Genomic DNA, 14083 nt, shown 5'->3' on the forward strand with positions numbered 1-14083 from the left:
GGGAGATACTCTGATTGTTACCTCACCAGGATTCTGTCTGAAGCTGGGGAGAAACGGAACCGAGGACAGAGAATTTTAAGCATTACCTTGAGTTTGGGCAATCGTTTAATGGTCTTCAGAGGCCTCAAGACCCGGAGCACACGCAGAGACTTAATGGTTTTGATATCCCGGCCTTTGTTGGTCCTACAGAGTCGGAAGGAGGCACACACACCCAAAAACAAAAAAAAGAGAGGCAATAAACTTCCTGAGTTTGGGAGGAACTCATTGGAGATTTTCAACAGCATTCACTACTTCCCAAAACAAGCACACGAGAAATCTAGGGCCACAGGCAGCCTAGGTGAAAGCCGGTGTCAATCCATTAGTGTCCAGGGGGCTGTACCTGTCTCCAAAAACAATGGGTGTTCAAAACACATACTGAAAACGTTTGCAAATGAAAAATTAGGTGTCTCTGGATCAGAGGACGGCAAGCAGAGCACTAAGCTCAAAATCAGCTTTAGTGCATTCCCCCTTCATCGAGGATCAACTGCAGTAGCAAATCTTGTTATTGTGAGAAAGAGTGAGGTAACAAGGTTAATGCAGGTGATCCAACACTCTCGCTGTGCTGGGCCATCTGTTTCAAAGGCGCCATGCCACACAGCATTCCTCCGATGTCATAAACTCATGCTGCCTGGCATGTCTGAGTTTGTTTTCCTAATGCAAACGCTTTCTCCGCTCTGTGCAATTTGCAAACGCAAAGAACAAAATGTCACCAATGTTGCAATTTTTAAACAACTGCTTCTGCTGTAAGCAAATTACATCGCTATAACAACAATAATGTACAAAATAGAAGAATGCAAATTTCCTTTGTTGGCAAAGTGCTCTATCTACTGGTATCTAGCATAGATTTTTCTACTGCACTCATCTCTAGTATCAGCCCTCTCTGTCCTAGATAAGCTTAGGCCATGTCCTCAGTTGTTTCATGGCTGAAAAACCTGGGCTCATTCACCATTAACTAGCCTGCTATTAGCTGTGGCTTGCTGGGCTGAGAAATGCTTTCCCTAATCAATCTGACGGGTAATCTATAGCAGTGGTCTCCAAAGTGGGGTGCGCACAGAGGATCTTTGGGGGTGCACGGCAGGAGGAGCGTTTTGGGTTTTTTTGCTTCATCAGGCGGGAGTCCAAGCACCGTTTTTTTTTTTGCTCAAATTTTTTTTACTGATAGGGGTGCGCGATCAAAAAAGTGTGGTGACCACTGATCTACAGCATAACCTTATACTATGGTTATAAGGAAAAAAGAGATTTTTGTCAAGGGAAATGTTGTTAAAACCCTGATTTAAACTGTGATTTAAAAAAAAAATCCAAACCCAAAAACCTAAGTGGGTAGCTACCAATATTCTGATCTGAGAACAATCAGAATCTTATTTTGTATTAGTAAAATATACAAGGCTTTCAGTACATTTTGCATCCATCTGCTGTACTTGAAAACCTCTAGAAGGAGACTTATGACAAAGGGTACTTCTAATTGCACGGCTCCTTTTGTAAGGGTTAATACAATAGAAAGCACAATAACAAACCTAACCATAAACAGATGCAAAGAAAAACACTAATTAAAACTCCTGAAGAACAGTACAACCCCACAAACACCACATTTAACGCAATTGCACAAACACTGGAATTAACCCACTTCATGCTTTGGCACCGTTACTCTGTGGGAGATATTTCAACACGTCGAGACCTCTCGCAGAAGCATTTATCAGACTCTGCTGGCCTGTGGCGCCGCCTGTGCAATTTTCACCTCCTATTTTTTTAAAGCCTTTGGGAGACAGACTGTTTTTTATTTGGAAGCCAAATTGCAGCCCATTTTCTCAGCCCAGCAGTGTGACGGCCCCCTGGTGAGATGTTCTCCTCACCTCACAAGGAATATGCTGTGAAAGGGATTGAGAGGGAACATCTAGCGGTCAGTAGCTGACATATGATACTAGGACTGTGTGAGCTTTTTCTAATGAAACCAAGAGTTCACAAGCGGTTTTGACAAAGCTTGGGGAGTTTAGGGTTATGCCCAAAATGTGAAACCAGGAAGATTTTGCCTTGTCTCAGGTTTCTTTTGGCTTGGCAGGTCCTGGATCAGCATCTCCAAACAGGCTTCCTCCTGATCTTTTGGTATCTGCTGGGGGGAGGAGTGGGGAAACCTTTTTGGCACTCAGGAGCTTTTCAGGGGCAACTGTCAGATCCTGTCCCTAACCCTTCTTCTTCAGGGAGGTGGAGCTCTTGCCAAATACTCAGTAAGACAGGCATCTCACAGTGGGACCAGAAAATGGTCCTCAGACCCTATTGCTGTGCACCACCCTTTGCTTTATTCTGGGACTGAAACACCAATAGCCGAGTGCACCCTGGGGGTCTCAGCCCCAGACCAAGGTAAAGGGCAGTGTGAAGCAGCATAAGTGGGACCGGAGGATCATTTCTCATTCCTATTGCTGCAGGATGGAAGAGGACAGGGCAAAGCACCTATTTCCTGAATTTACCTGCTAAGGATTTGCGAGGAATGGGAAAGAAAAAGTGTTTGACTTGTTCCTCTCTCTGAAGCAGAATGGGAAGGGGGACATGCAGCGGTGGCTCCAGGCACCAGCGCTCCAAGAACACGCAAGGGCAGCAGTCAGGCAGCCTTCGGCGGCTTGCCTGTGGGAGGTCCGCTGGTCCCGCGGATTTGGCGGCAATTCGGCAGCGGGTACACCGAATCGGCGGGACCAGTGGACCTCCCACAGGCAAGCCGCCGAAGGCAGCCTGCCTGCCGTGCTTGGGGCAGCAAAAAAGCTAGAGCTGCCCCCGGGGACACATCATACAGCCATCCCTGAAAAATCAGTGGGAGAAGAGAGAGCTAAGATTTCCACAGGAGATGGCAAAGTGTAGGTGGAAAGCCCAGGTCTGGGGGCTTGTGATCCTCACCTGAGATGTGGGAGAGTTAAGGGATGTCAGGGATCTTCTCCCTCTGTCCCTACTGAGACCAAGGAAAGGGGCTGCCAGAGAGGGAGAGGGATTTACAGTGCCTGGTGAAAAGTATGTAGAATTCTTCATAGTTTTAACCTGGGCATTGGCAAGACTCAGTAATTTCATGCAGAGTTGTCTTGTGTGTCTAAAACACAAGGGGTGCACATACACACAGCGACCCTTTAAAAGGGCCAACAGAACTAAAATCATTATGTGTCACACTACTCTAACATGAACACCCAGGACTGAACAGTGCTATATCTTCAGTTAGAACCAGATAGCAAGTGTGAAAAATCGGGACAGGGTGGGGGGAAATAGATGCCTATGTAAGAAAAAGCTCCAAAAATTGGGACTGTCCGTATAAAATAGGGACATTTGGTCACCCTAGTGAGAACACAGGGGTCTCTTCCACAAGACACTCTATTATCACATAGTCCCCAGAGAATACTTCTAGGAAAGTCACAGGCTGGCTCACAAGCATTTTGACTAGCTATTAAAGTGGCCCCTGGGAACAATGTTATCAATCACCTTTCCCAAAGAAAAGGAACTCAAATGTTTTTTGGAGAAGATCTTCAGGTTTCTTTTCATTTTGGGGTCCAAAATGAAATATACAGGATCTGATCCTGGAGCTGTGCTCATCTATGCCACTCAGCTGAAGATGATAATTCACTCCGCCACTCTACCACTTGAACATGGAATAGTCCAAACAGCAGAATGCAAGGTTTGGAAAACTCAGCCAATTGATGTCTCTGATTGGGATAGCATCTGCTACCGCTTTATGAAAAAAGAAGGATAGGGCATATAACCATGGCTTCCTATTGTACCATGGACATGGTACTCTTCATCAATCTCCACTGTGTGTTTATTTCCAACACACACACACACACACACACACACACACACACACTGAGAGAGAGAGAGAGAGAGAGAGAGAGACTGCTGTGTGTTCTTCTATCTATTCTGGAATACAAACCCCGGTCTCTCTCCTTGTGAGGATTTCCAATATACACCTGGTGATGTTCCATCTGAGGCCCAGTTCATTGAGCCCAGATAGTCACAGCTGGAAGGATTGAATATGGGGCACAGAACTTGCATCCTTTACAATGTTCTGATGTGTGCACCCACACGATTTTGATATCCCCACGCCACTCAAATTCTCCCCACCTTTATCTCCTTAGCATGAAGTGCTGATGACTTTGCAAGGTAGAAAGGACAAATGTAGGCAGGAAGTCGTATGGGATAAGAAAACTTCAGTTACACAGTCAGACAAACCACCTTCCCCCAAAGCCCATTTTCCTTGGCCCGTAACCCCAAAGAGAATCAAACAGTATAATTACCCCAATGTATTCCTGTGGGTGATCCAGTCAGGCAGCCGCAAAACAAAAACAAACAACAGGTGGGGAGAAAACAGAGAAGATAAGAAAATCCAAGAGAGAGAGACAAGGATGACAGGGAACAAGATCTGCATTAGAGTGGAATCATAAGCCTGTCTCACAGCCTTGGCATTCGGATATTCTACACATTTCAGCACTACAAGGCCTTTTTTTTGCTTCTCCCCCTCTCCCCCAACCCAACCCAACCTGAATTTAAAAGGCAACCTGTATATCCACAGTACCACTAAGAAGATTCCATTTACCAGGAACCAAGCGGCAAAAAAAAAAAAAAAAAAAGCCACGATCGCGATTGGCGCCTGCTCCTCCGCGCCACTTTCTTCTTCGGCGGCAATTTGGCAGCCGGTCGTTCCCTCCAAGAGGGAGTGAGGGACCCACCACCGAATTGCCGCTGAAGAGCCCGACGTGCTGCCCCTTCCCCTTGGCTGCCCCAAGCACCTGCTTGCTGAGCTGGTGCCTGGAGCCGGCCCTGTTCAAGACATTAACCTCTTCTCCATGGAAAATCAGGAATGACTAATCTACATGTCACCTGGAGCCACCCACCTCTCTTGATCCTGATTAACATACTCTAAATTCAGATGAGAAGAGGAGGTTGGTTTGTAGCTGAGGTGTGGTCACTAATACAAGAGAAGCCAGGGGAGCGAGGTATGCTGGATGACACAACGGGCACAAGCTCTACCCCTCTCCTATCTGAATAAAATAGACAGAACATGGAATGAATGTGGTGATCATCCCAGTCTAGTCCCTGAAGGACACGTACATGGAACATTATATACTCTGGAGGCTATATATATAAAATAACTAAGCTAAAAGTTTGACTGTGGGGATTCACTGGAGCTGTTGCACCAGGCTTCTCCCCTGTTTGTTTGAAAACTGGTCTTTGATACGATCAGAATGTTGCTGAGAATGTAGCTGGTCATTGTGTAATCTCTAAACGGGCCAGGATTTGCTGGAGATCATTTGGCTACTGACCATTAGATTTGGAGTGGAATAAGATTAGGTGAAATCCAGGTTAACCAAACAGCAGTTTGTATGATGGCGCCCATCTCTGAGTCTCATCTACTTTGGAACTACCAGGAAGCATATTCTGGGAGCTTAGTCTCTGAGCACTAGCTCTGGCTTGGATTTAGATTCAGACCGGTGTCTTGTAGGTTCGCCTGAACTCTGTAGACACTGAAGATTTTGTTAGTTTCTAATTACGAGTTTTATCTCTGCAGCAGTGGTTCTCAGGGCCTTGTGACCCTGATGCATCACATACATATAGGTTCTATTATGAATCAGCTTTTCTATGCAACTTATCACAACCCTCAATCACCATAGTAATGCAGCACTTCACATCCCTCTCTCATGGGGGTGTTGGTTAAGTATCACTATCCCCATTTCACAGATGGGGAACTGAGGCACAGAAAAAGTGACTTGCCCAAGGTCACAGAAAGTCTATGGCAGAGCCAGGAACTGAACCCAGCTCTCAAGCCACAGGCTTGTGCCTTAACCACTCTTTCTATGGGAATTTCCAATGGCTTATGCCTTACTGCTCCTGTCCCACCATGGCTTGGGAAGGAGGCTCACTCCGACATTAGCAAATGGTTGCACAGGCACAGCTGTGGTGAGTTTCATGAGGAGACTTCTCAGGACTATGGCTCATCCCCAACCATCAAAACAAGTACGCTTCTTTTGTTTTCAAAGGAAATTTGGCTGGGACACATACAATTCGGCTTTAAAATGCTGCTTCACGCTAGTAAATAAACTTTCATTGATAAATTTGTTGATTAGCAGCAGACGACGGGAGTTTTTTCCCATATGAGTGAGGCCTCCTGGTAGGCCTGGAACACTGAGGTTTCTGGAATTTTCCCGTGCACTCAGCACTCTTGGCGTGCCACTCGTCCTCTGAGGGAGCACTACTAGCGCTGCTGAGTGCATACGGAAATTCCAGAAATCTCTGGGGGGTTTTTTGTGCATGCGGAGGAGAAGCAGAGTGGCGGCGCGCTCCGGGGAGGAGGCAGAGGTGAGCTGGGGGGGAGTGGTTCCTCTGCCCCCCCCGGCTTACTTCTTGCAGCCCTCCCCGCGCCCCCCACCGCTGCAGCTCACCTCCGCTCAGGGCCGGCTCCCGGCTTTTTGCACCCCAAGCAAAAAAAAAAAAAAAGGAGCCAGAGTGCCTCCCCTTGGAAAGTGCCGCCCCAAGCACATGGTTGGAGAGCTGCTGCCTAGAGCCGGCCCTGCCAAGCTCCTTACTCTCAAGAAGTACAGGGGCTCAACCTTTTATAACACTGTAGAAATGGCTATCGTCACCTTTTGGTGAACATGTAAAGCTGCAAATGAGTGTTGCTAGTTTACATAATACCTAATAAGAGCATGAGGGGAGAAAATACCTAGCAGTGTATTTAGTTATTATTTATTATTATTATTTATAAATAGAGACCTTTGTAGGTATGTTGGGGGGGGTTATGTAGGCTGCATTTAGTTAGCTCTCTAGGCAAAGTTTGAGTAAGAGGAGTTAAGATGGCTTCTCTCTTTGATGGCATACCAGAGTTTTAGGTGACATGGTGAAGTAGCAGATGATGTATGGATTTGTGGCTTTACAGATCTGGGTTTGTCTGGATTAGTTTTTAATAGCAACCAGGCTGTGGTTATTTCTCTGGAAACCTCACAAGAACACACAAGGATTGCATGGCCGTTTTGTGATAACTGTGTGCCATCAAACAATAGACTGAATGCTGTGTATCTAGAGAACCTGTTCTTCCAACATCTGGCCTTGTGCCCATTGGATTGCATCAGATACACGTTGCTGATTCCACAACCATAGGGGAGTGTCCTGGGGCAAACCTCCTCGAATGAAGAGAAGGTATCAAAACTTGCACAAATTTACAGAACATTCAAATACTCCATGAGTGTTCTAGCGTTTCTTCCCATGAGAAATACTGAAGGTGATGACATATCTTTGTAAGGATATTCTATACATGCCAACCTCCACTCCCCGCCTCTCCCCGCACCTGGATCCAGTGTTCCATCTCTGACTCACTAAGCTCAAGTCTCCCGATTTCAGGACTCTACCACATTGAGATTGATAACAAACATAATAGACTGACATCACCCACAGAATTGGCGTTATGGGTCGCCACAAATATACAGCAAGGCCGTAAGACAGCCCCTCCTTCACAAATGGCATGGCAGTAACCCAGCTAGATGTGCAAATACCCAAAAAGTCCAAGGCTGTGTGCCTTTGTTTTGCTCCCCCAAAAAGCAAAGGTGGACAAGGGAGAGGGGTGCATAGCCCCTGTGTGTGAAAACCAAATTCCGTACAAAGAAGATCATCCAGGGAAAAGAAAAGTGAATTCAAGAGCAATCCAGAAGACGCTTCCCCTTGAAACCACAATGGAGCAAGGCAGGCAGCTACGGACATTTATAGTTGGTGAACATTCTGCATCTCCGCAGGAACAGAGGATGGCAGCAGATGTGCCAATGCCTGGCAGTGCACAGTGCCAGAGAAAAAGCTCCACCCACTAGGCTGAGGAGATGACAGGCAATCCAAAGGAGAGACAGGTGTTCTTATAAATGCTTTATAATGTAAAAGCCGATTGGAAATCACAAAGGAGCAGCCGTCATTACACTGAGGCAATTCTTGTCTTCTTTCCCTACCCAAGGTTATGAGCATCAGATCATTTCTCAAAAACAGGAGACAAATGCCCCGGGAAAAATTTGCTGGTTTACATTATAAAGAGCTCTTGTACATGGTGTAAGCAGCTACTGATCTATATATCTAGCACTACTATGTAGGGCAACATATATGTTTGCTGCAAACATACATGAAGGCATGTAGGCCTTCTGAGTTGGAATTTTGAGTGTTTAAACCAATGGACAGAGTGCTTTCCATTGAGAATTCAGCTGCTCCCCAGTGCCAAAAGATAGATTCCCTTTCTTAGAGATGGCCATAGTTGTAAAGGAGCCAGTTGCCAGTCACTGAGGAAACTATTTGGGCCTGCAAAACACTGGGGACAGAACCCTGGGCATTGTCTGGGTTGGTGGGAGGGAGAGGATGTGGTGGTGACAGTGTCAGGCTGACAGCTCTGCAGACTGAAGTTCTGTTTAGCCACAGAACAGGCACAGCCTATGCAGTGACAACGCAAGCTCCCCCACATTGCCCTGCTGATGGGCCCCAACACTGACCAAGAAGGACCACCAGTGTGGGTGAGAGCAGTGTAGTCACCAGGTGCCATTCAATCAATCTTTGTCCTTTCTGTTGAGGCTGAAAAATAGGGGGTTGGTTAGTGCTAACTGTGGTGGTGGGTTTTGTGATGCAGACACTTGTCCACTGGAAAACGGGCTGAGAAGCCACCAACAGCCAGCAGATGGTAAGAACTTCCAGTAACTACTAGCTGGGCTGGATCTGAATGGTGACCGAGACATGAAAGGCTCCATTATCCTACTACCTATCCCTTGAGCTGCGCAGCCTATCCTTAATTGCTGGTATCCCCAGTACAAGCGGCTGTTCTTACAGGCGGAGCCACAGCCAGAACAGTAGCTCAAATGGGGATGAGTTCAATCTCCATGAGAAACAGAACCTGGACAGGAGGCAGGAAGACCTGTATTTTCTCCCCAGCTGGTAGAGCTGCTAGACAGCTCCTGTGGCATAGCTGACTCTAAATCACCTGAAGACTATCCAAGGAGTCAGTTATATCCCCACCTAGCAGAGTACCTGCTCAGTCACCTGGCAGCCTGGCTCAATCCTCAAGATATGGCACCAGGTAGGTCCCAGAGGGCTGACCTCATTCCCCCACTTCACTTTCTGGTTGGGTCCCCAGCTAACCTGGCCAGATGCAGAGCCAGCTGAATTCTCCAGGGCTCTTCGTGAAGAGAGCTGTGACTGAAAGGACCAGAGAGTGTGTGAGAGAGAGAGAGACAGAGCAAGTGCATGAGCCAGTAGAGAGAGGGAGCGAGAATGAGCAGGTGTATGTGCCAGGGGGAGCGGGAAAAGTGACACACAGAAAGGGGAGTGATGGATTATGGCCCATAATCCATCGAGTGACCTCAGGCCTCAGGATCCCTGAGACCCCCTGCACAGTACCTGAGCTGTGGACAAACAGAGGGCTTCGCTCTCCACGACTGTCAGTCCCTCCCCTTCCACCAGCACTAAAGCCACGAGCGCACGTTTCAAAGGCACAAAGAAAGAACAACAATATGACAAACTCACAGCATGCTGGCACAGAGGGCCCTGCTCTCCGCTCCTTCCCTTCTCAGGAGGTACCCGAGCACTGAGCAGACACCGCTCAGCAGGATCACTGGCCCTCAAGATGTCCTTCTCTGAAATTCTATTCAGGTTCTTATACCGTGGCCATCACCACGGACTCAGAGCCCCCAGATCTCCGCCCCCATCCTTCCCAGGGAAGTACAGACCAGCCCCTCGCTGAGCTGACACCGTATGTCCAGGGGTGAAAGTAAGGCGGTACGGGCTGGTACGGCATACCGGTAAAAAGTGGCTGCCGGTACCGGCCCCTGCCGCCTTACTTTAAAACGCTGCCGTGGCAACACTTTAACATCGCTGCTGCTTTTGTGCCCCCTGCCGGGTCCCTAGTGGCAGGGATGCCAATGGAGGAGTGCAAAAGGGGCAGCGACGTTAAAGCGCTGCTGCAGCAAAGACCCTGCTTAAAGTGCTGTCACGGCAGCGCTTTATCGTCTCTGCCCCTTTTGTCCCCCCCATCCCCGCCCCTTCCACCCGAGGCCCTGCCCCTTCCAGGGCGGCGGCGGGGCTGGGAGGAGCCAGTAAGTTTTCAATTTTACTTTCAGCTCTGGTCATGTCCTCACTCAATGGGATGGAGGGGGCTCGGCAAACAGGCAGAAATTAATTCTAACCCCAAATATCTCCCTTGGAAACAGAAGGAAAAAAGGCAGATCCTCACTGACTGGGGCGAGGACCTGATGAGGTCAGCATGAGGAGCAGGTATGCTCCTTTTCTCTGTCCCCATCACAACACACAGAATAAGCAGGGCAGTGCCATCCTGGTGTAGACTGCCTTGGAGCAGTCTAGGCTGAAACCACTTGGCTTCTGAGCGTTCAGGAAGGTCAGCATGTCAGGTTCTTCCCCACCCGTCCTGTGTGCTAAGTGCAAAGTATCTCTCCTGCTCTGAATGGCTTTTAAACGGCAAGCCAGTCCTCACGCCATACCTCTCTGAGATTGAGAAACTGCATGCCATGAGCCTGCACCTCAAAATGGAGAATGCCGATCAAGGCGAAGCTAAGGAACTGCAGAATTTTCTGCCCCTTGGGACTGGCCTGTCCCTGCTGGCTAATGTACCGCTCCCAAGATGTCCCTGATAATACAACTGGTGGCACAGAGGACAAAAAGGTTAAAACAGCCAGTTGTGCTGCTATCTTTAATGAGGAGTACAGGCCTGTAGCATTTCCTGAGGGAAATGCCCCCCTTCCACCAGGAGGCGTGTGATGGGAACTGGCCCACGGATGTCATCACTGCATGGGAATAAGTATTTGTTTGCCAGTACCAGCTCTGCCTCACACCGTACTTGTGTCACCTCTGTCCACCCTAGGTATAATTAGCAGGTGCCTAACTCCATATCTGCCACCCCTGCTCTCCTTCTTTCTTCCCCCTCTGTCTCCTCCTTTCTTCCATGTCAGTGGCTGATGTCCCTGGCGGACGTCCCCACCAACGCTGACAGGGAGAAGTCAGCAGCTGCGTTGCTGGGAGGCTGGGCCAACCTGGTAGGACTCTGTCTCTGCAGTGTGACTGTGGACTGCCAAAGGAATGGGAGGTATTCAGAAAGTGAAGGAGACCAAAGAAGGAATGGATTCACAAGAGAAACCCAGCTGGTTCTCGCTGCCACCCTAAGCTCGCCCTGCCAAGAGCGGCTCGACACACCACCCTGGGAAAGCAGGGTAAAATGGGAGACAGCCACTTACGCCAAGGCAAAAGCCACCAGTGCCCCGACTACCACGATGAAATCCAGGATGTTCCAGAGGTCTCGGAAGTAAGAGCCGTCCTGCAGGATCAAGCCCTGGTCTATCATCTGCAGGGAAGGGATGAAAACACAGGCAGTAAATGTCTCATGTAGCATCATCAAGTAAAAACCAGCCCACAGGAGGCCTGATTTTCAGGGTTGCTGAGCGCCCCACTGGCCCCATTGACTTCAGGGAGCATCATGGTTGACCAGCCCTTGGACTCTGCTGCCTCTGTCTTGTTGGGATGCAGTCAGGTCAGGATTTGCAGGAGGTTCCATAAAGGGGTTTTTTAAATCCAAATTTAAGACAGAACTAATCCCAAGCTCTGATTTCACATTCTGCTCACAGCAATGCTCAGACAATTTCCATCCACAAGGAAGTCACAGTAAATTGAGATTGTGCCAACAGCCGCCCTCCCCCCATTCTACCTGACCTTTCCAGGCTCACTTGGCACTAAGGGAGAGAGAGTTCAGGGCTAAGCTCCGCTGCCTGGAGTACCCTCACCCTCAACGGTGCTGCACAGCCTGCAGTTCAGCACACCAGGCAGTGATAGGGCAAGGCATAGCAACAGATCTGGGCGGCTCTAGGGGTTAAAGTGACAGCCACCCTCATTTACTTTCTTCTGACCAAATATGTTGTGCAGAATTTTGTACAGGTAGAGCAGTGGCCCGTGGGACAGCCCTGACAGCCTCTCCGCTTGCCAGCAGGTGGCAGCACTAAGGAAACAGCTGTAATTTAAGGGGACCCTGTTGGGAAAGCAATACACATCCCTCTTCCCGCTCCCCTCTCCAGCTCACTACATTGGCTTTCGGGAGCTCCTCCGAGTGATTCTCTTACCTTTATAATCATCTCAAAGGTGAAGACACCCGTGAAAACATAGTCAAAATACCTCAGGACCTGCGAAGACAGAGCAGAGGCAGTGGGTGTATGGGAGGAACATCCCCTCAGCTGGCAGCTGTACAGTGTTCACGCGCCCGGGGCTGCACGTTGGGAGGCTCACTCGTGCACCCTCCAATGGACCCACACTAACTCCTCCACCGCTGAAGATCAAAAGCAGGGCCTAAATTCTTGTCCTGGAGCCAAGCTAGGAAAGAGCCTATTACCTGGGAGCATGGCACAGCCGGAAACTTAATCCAGGTATCCCATGAAAACTTCCTGTCCATTCATCAAGCCGCTACCTATGCTATAAAATCTTGGGTACCTTTGTGTCTCAGCCAGGAGGAGCTGAAGGCCTCTCTGCAGAGACTTGTGGCTGGGACGCCCAATTCCCATCCCTGCTTAGGTAAAGCCCTCTGTTACACTAGCATTGTTGCCTCCCCCGGCTAATGTACCCTGTCAGAGCTAACCAATCGCAGTCATTGGGTCTAGAAATCATTCAGTGCTGGGGGCAGCTGAAGAGGATTTCCAGCGGCCTGTGCAGTAGCGAACGCTGGTTTGATTTTTAACTCAGACCAGTGCGACAGGAATTCAAATCCTCCATGTCCATGCAGCGCAGTGAGAAATAACTGGAGGCACGCTCATCCTTCCCATTCCCCGCTTCCATTCCCTTCTGGCCCTGCTCTGCTCCCCCACTTCACTCTGCCTCCCATTAATCTTCCCTCGCTGCCCGCTCCATCACTCCCTGCTGCTCCTAATGCTGCACTGACTTCAGACTCCTTCCTCCTCTCTGCCATGGAGTCTTCTGCAGACTGTCTCTTCTTCTGTTAAAGGGGCAGCATCCCCTGCCACTCTGCTAGCTGGGGGTGAAATTCACTTCTGTGCTGGGCCAGCACCAGGCATGCGTCCTCTTACATCCAACTGAGGCCCCCCAAAGACGACATAGATCCTGCACAGCCTTTGGGCTGCCACTCTGCACAGGGATGAATTTCTGCCTGCATGAACATCAGTAGAAAGGGGACAATTTGACTACTGTGACATGGTATCCTGGGGACAGTGACTGACAGGCCCACCTGAGCTGAGGCTCGCTAATGCCAGATTCCTGACTCAATTTACTTGTGCAGTCTGTGTCACCAACAACAAAGACAAGTAAGGATTTGCCATCCCAGCTTGATAAATTCCAACTCTGGTTCTGCCCCATGCAGCACAAATGGCTGGTTTCAGGTAGGCTCTCCTAGAAGGGCCCCTCCAGGCATGATGGCCATTCTAAGTGGCTTACAAAGTAACCGAGGCTGGTCTGTGCTTTCATCCCCTGCTCAGTCTGTCAATGCACCCAGGCTGCTGAAGTGCAGGTGAGATCTGATCAACAGCTTGTCCTCCAGTGACTGACGGATGTAACACACCCATTACATTGCGACAAAGTAACGGCTACAATAACACTGGAACAAACTGCGATTTCTCATTCGACAACTAAGCCCCCATTCAATTTTCCTTGGACAAATCAACACAAAACCTTTTTCCTAGCCTCACTCCTGCTGGGTGGCGTGATGTGATAAGATGAGACCCGCATCACAGCAATGGCCGTCTGTCCTGCTCCCTCTCTTTCTTGTGAGCCCTGTCAAACCACCGGCTTCTGCTCATGCTGTTCCTGTGACCATCTCGCTGCACGCCCCTTCATTCAGTCTCCTTTCCTTTAAACTTGACATCCCCCAGCCCAACTCCGGCTATGTCTTCACTGCTAAGAAAAGGTGCAGTTTACTGCAGGAAAGTCATGTGCACTAGCTATCTTTCTGTGCTTCCTACTGGAGTGACCTACAGATACACTAGGCAAGGTCAGTTACAGGCAAAGGTATAACACCAGCCTTACCTTGCTATGTCATGGGGAAAACTACAGGTGCTTTGTC

At 48.9% G+C, this 14083-nt stretch overlaps 1 protein-coding gene across 7 annotated transcripts in view; it reads right to left on the reverse strand.

The window, feature by feature from the left end:
- CACNA1E (calcium voltage-gated channel subunit alpha1 E) overlaps positions 1–14083 on the reverse strand; it is a 263601-nt gene that overhangs the window by 44836 nt on the left and 204682 nt on the right. For 6 of the 7 annotated variants that reach the window (XM_045026739.1, XM_045026736.1, XM_045026737.1 and 3 more), the window contains 4 exons: positions 12141–12200; positions 11265–11371; positions 4302–4313; positions 87–183 (listed from right to left, as the gene is read on the reverse strand). In XM_045026739.1, coding sequence (XP_044882674.1) covers positions 87–183; positions 4302–4313; positions 11265–11371; positions 12141–12200 — 276 coding nt within the window. The remainder of the gene's footprint in view (positions 1–86; positions 184–4301; positions 4314–11264; positions 11372–12140; positions 12201–14083) is intronic. The other variant, XM_045026738.1, reaches the window with a different exon arrangement.

The sequence above is a fragment of the Mauremys mutica genome, chromosome 8 (genome assembly GCF_020497125.1).
Source record: "Mauremys mutica isolate MM-2020 ecotype Southern chromosome 8, ASM2049712v1, whole genome shotgun sequence".
Classification (NCBI taxonomy): domain Eukaryota; kingdom Metazoa; phylum Chordata; order Testudines; family Geoemydidae; genus Mauremys; species Mauremys mutica.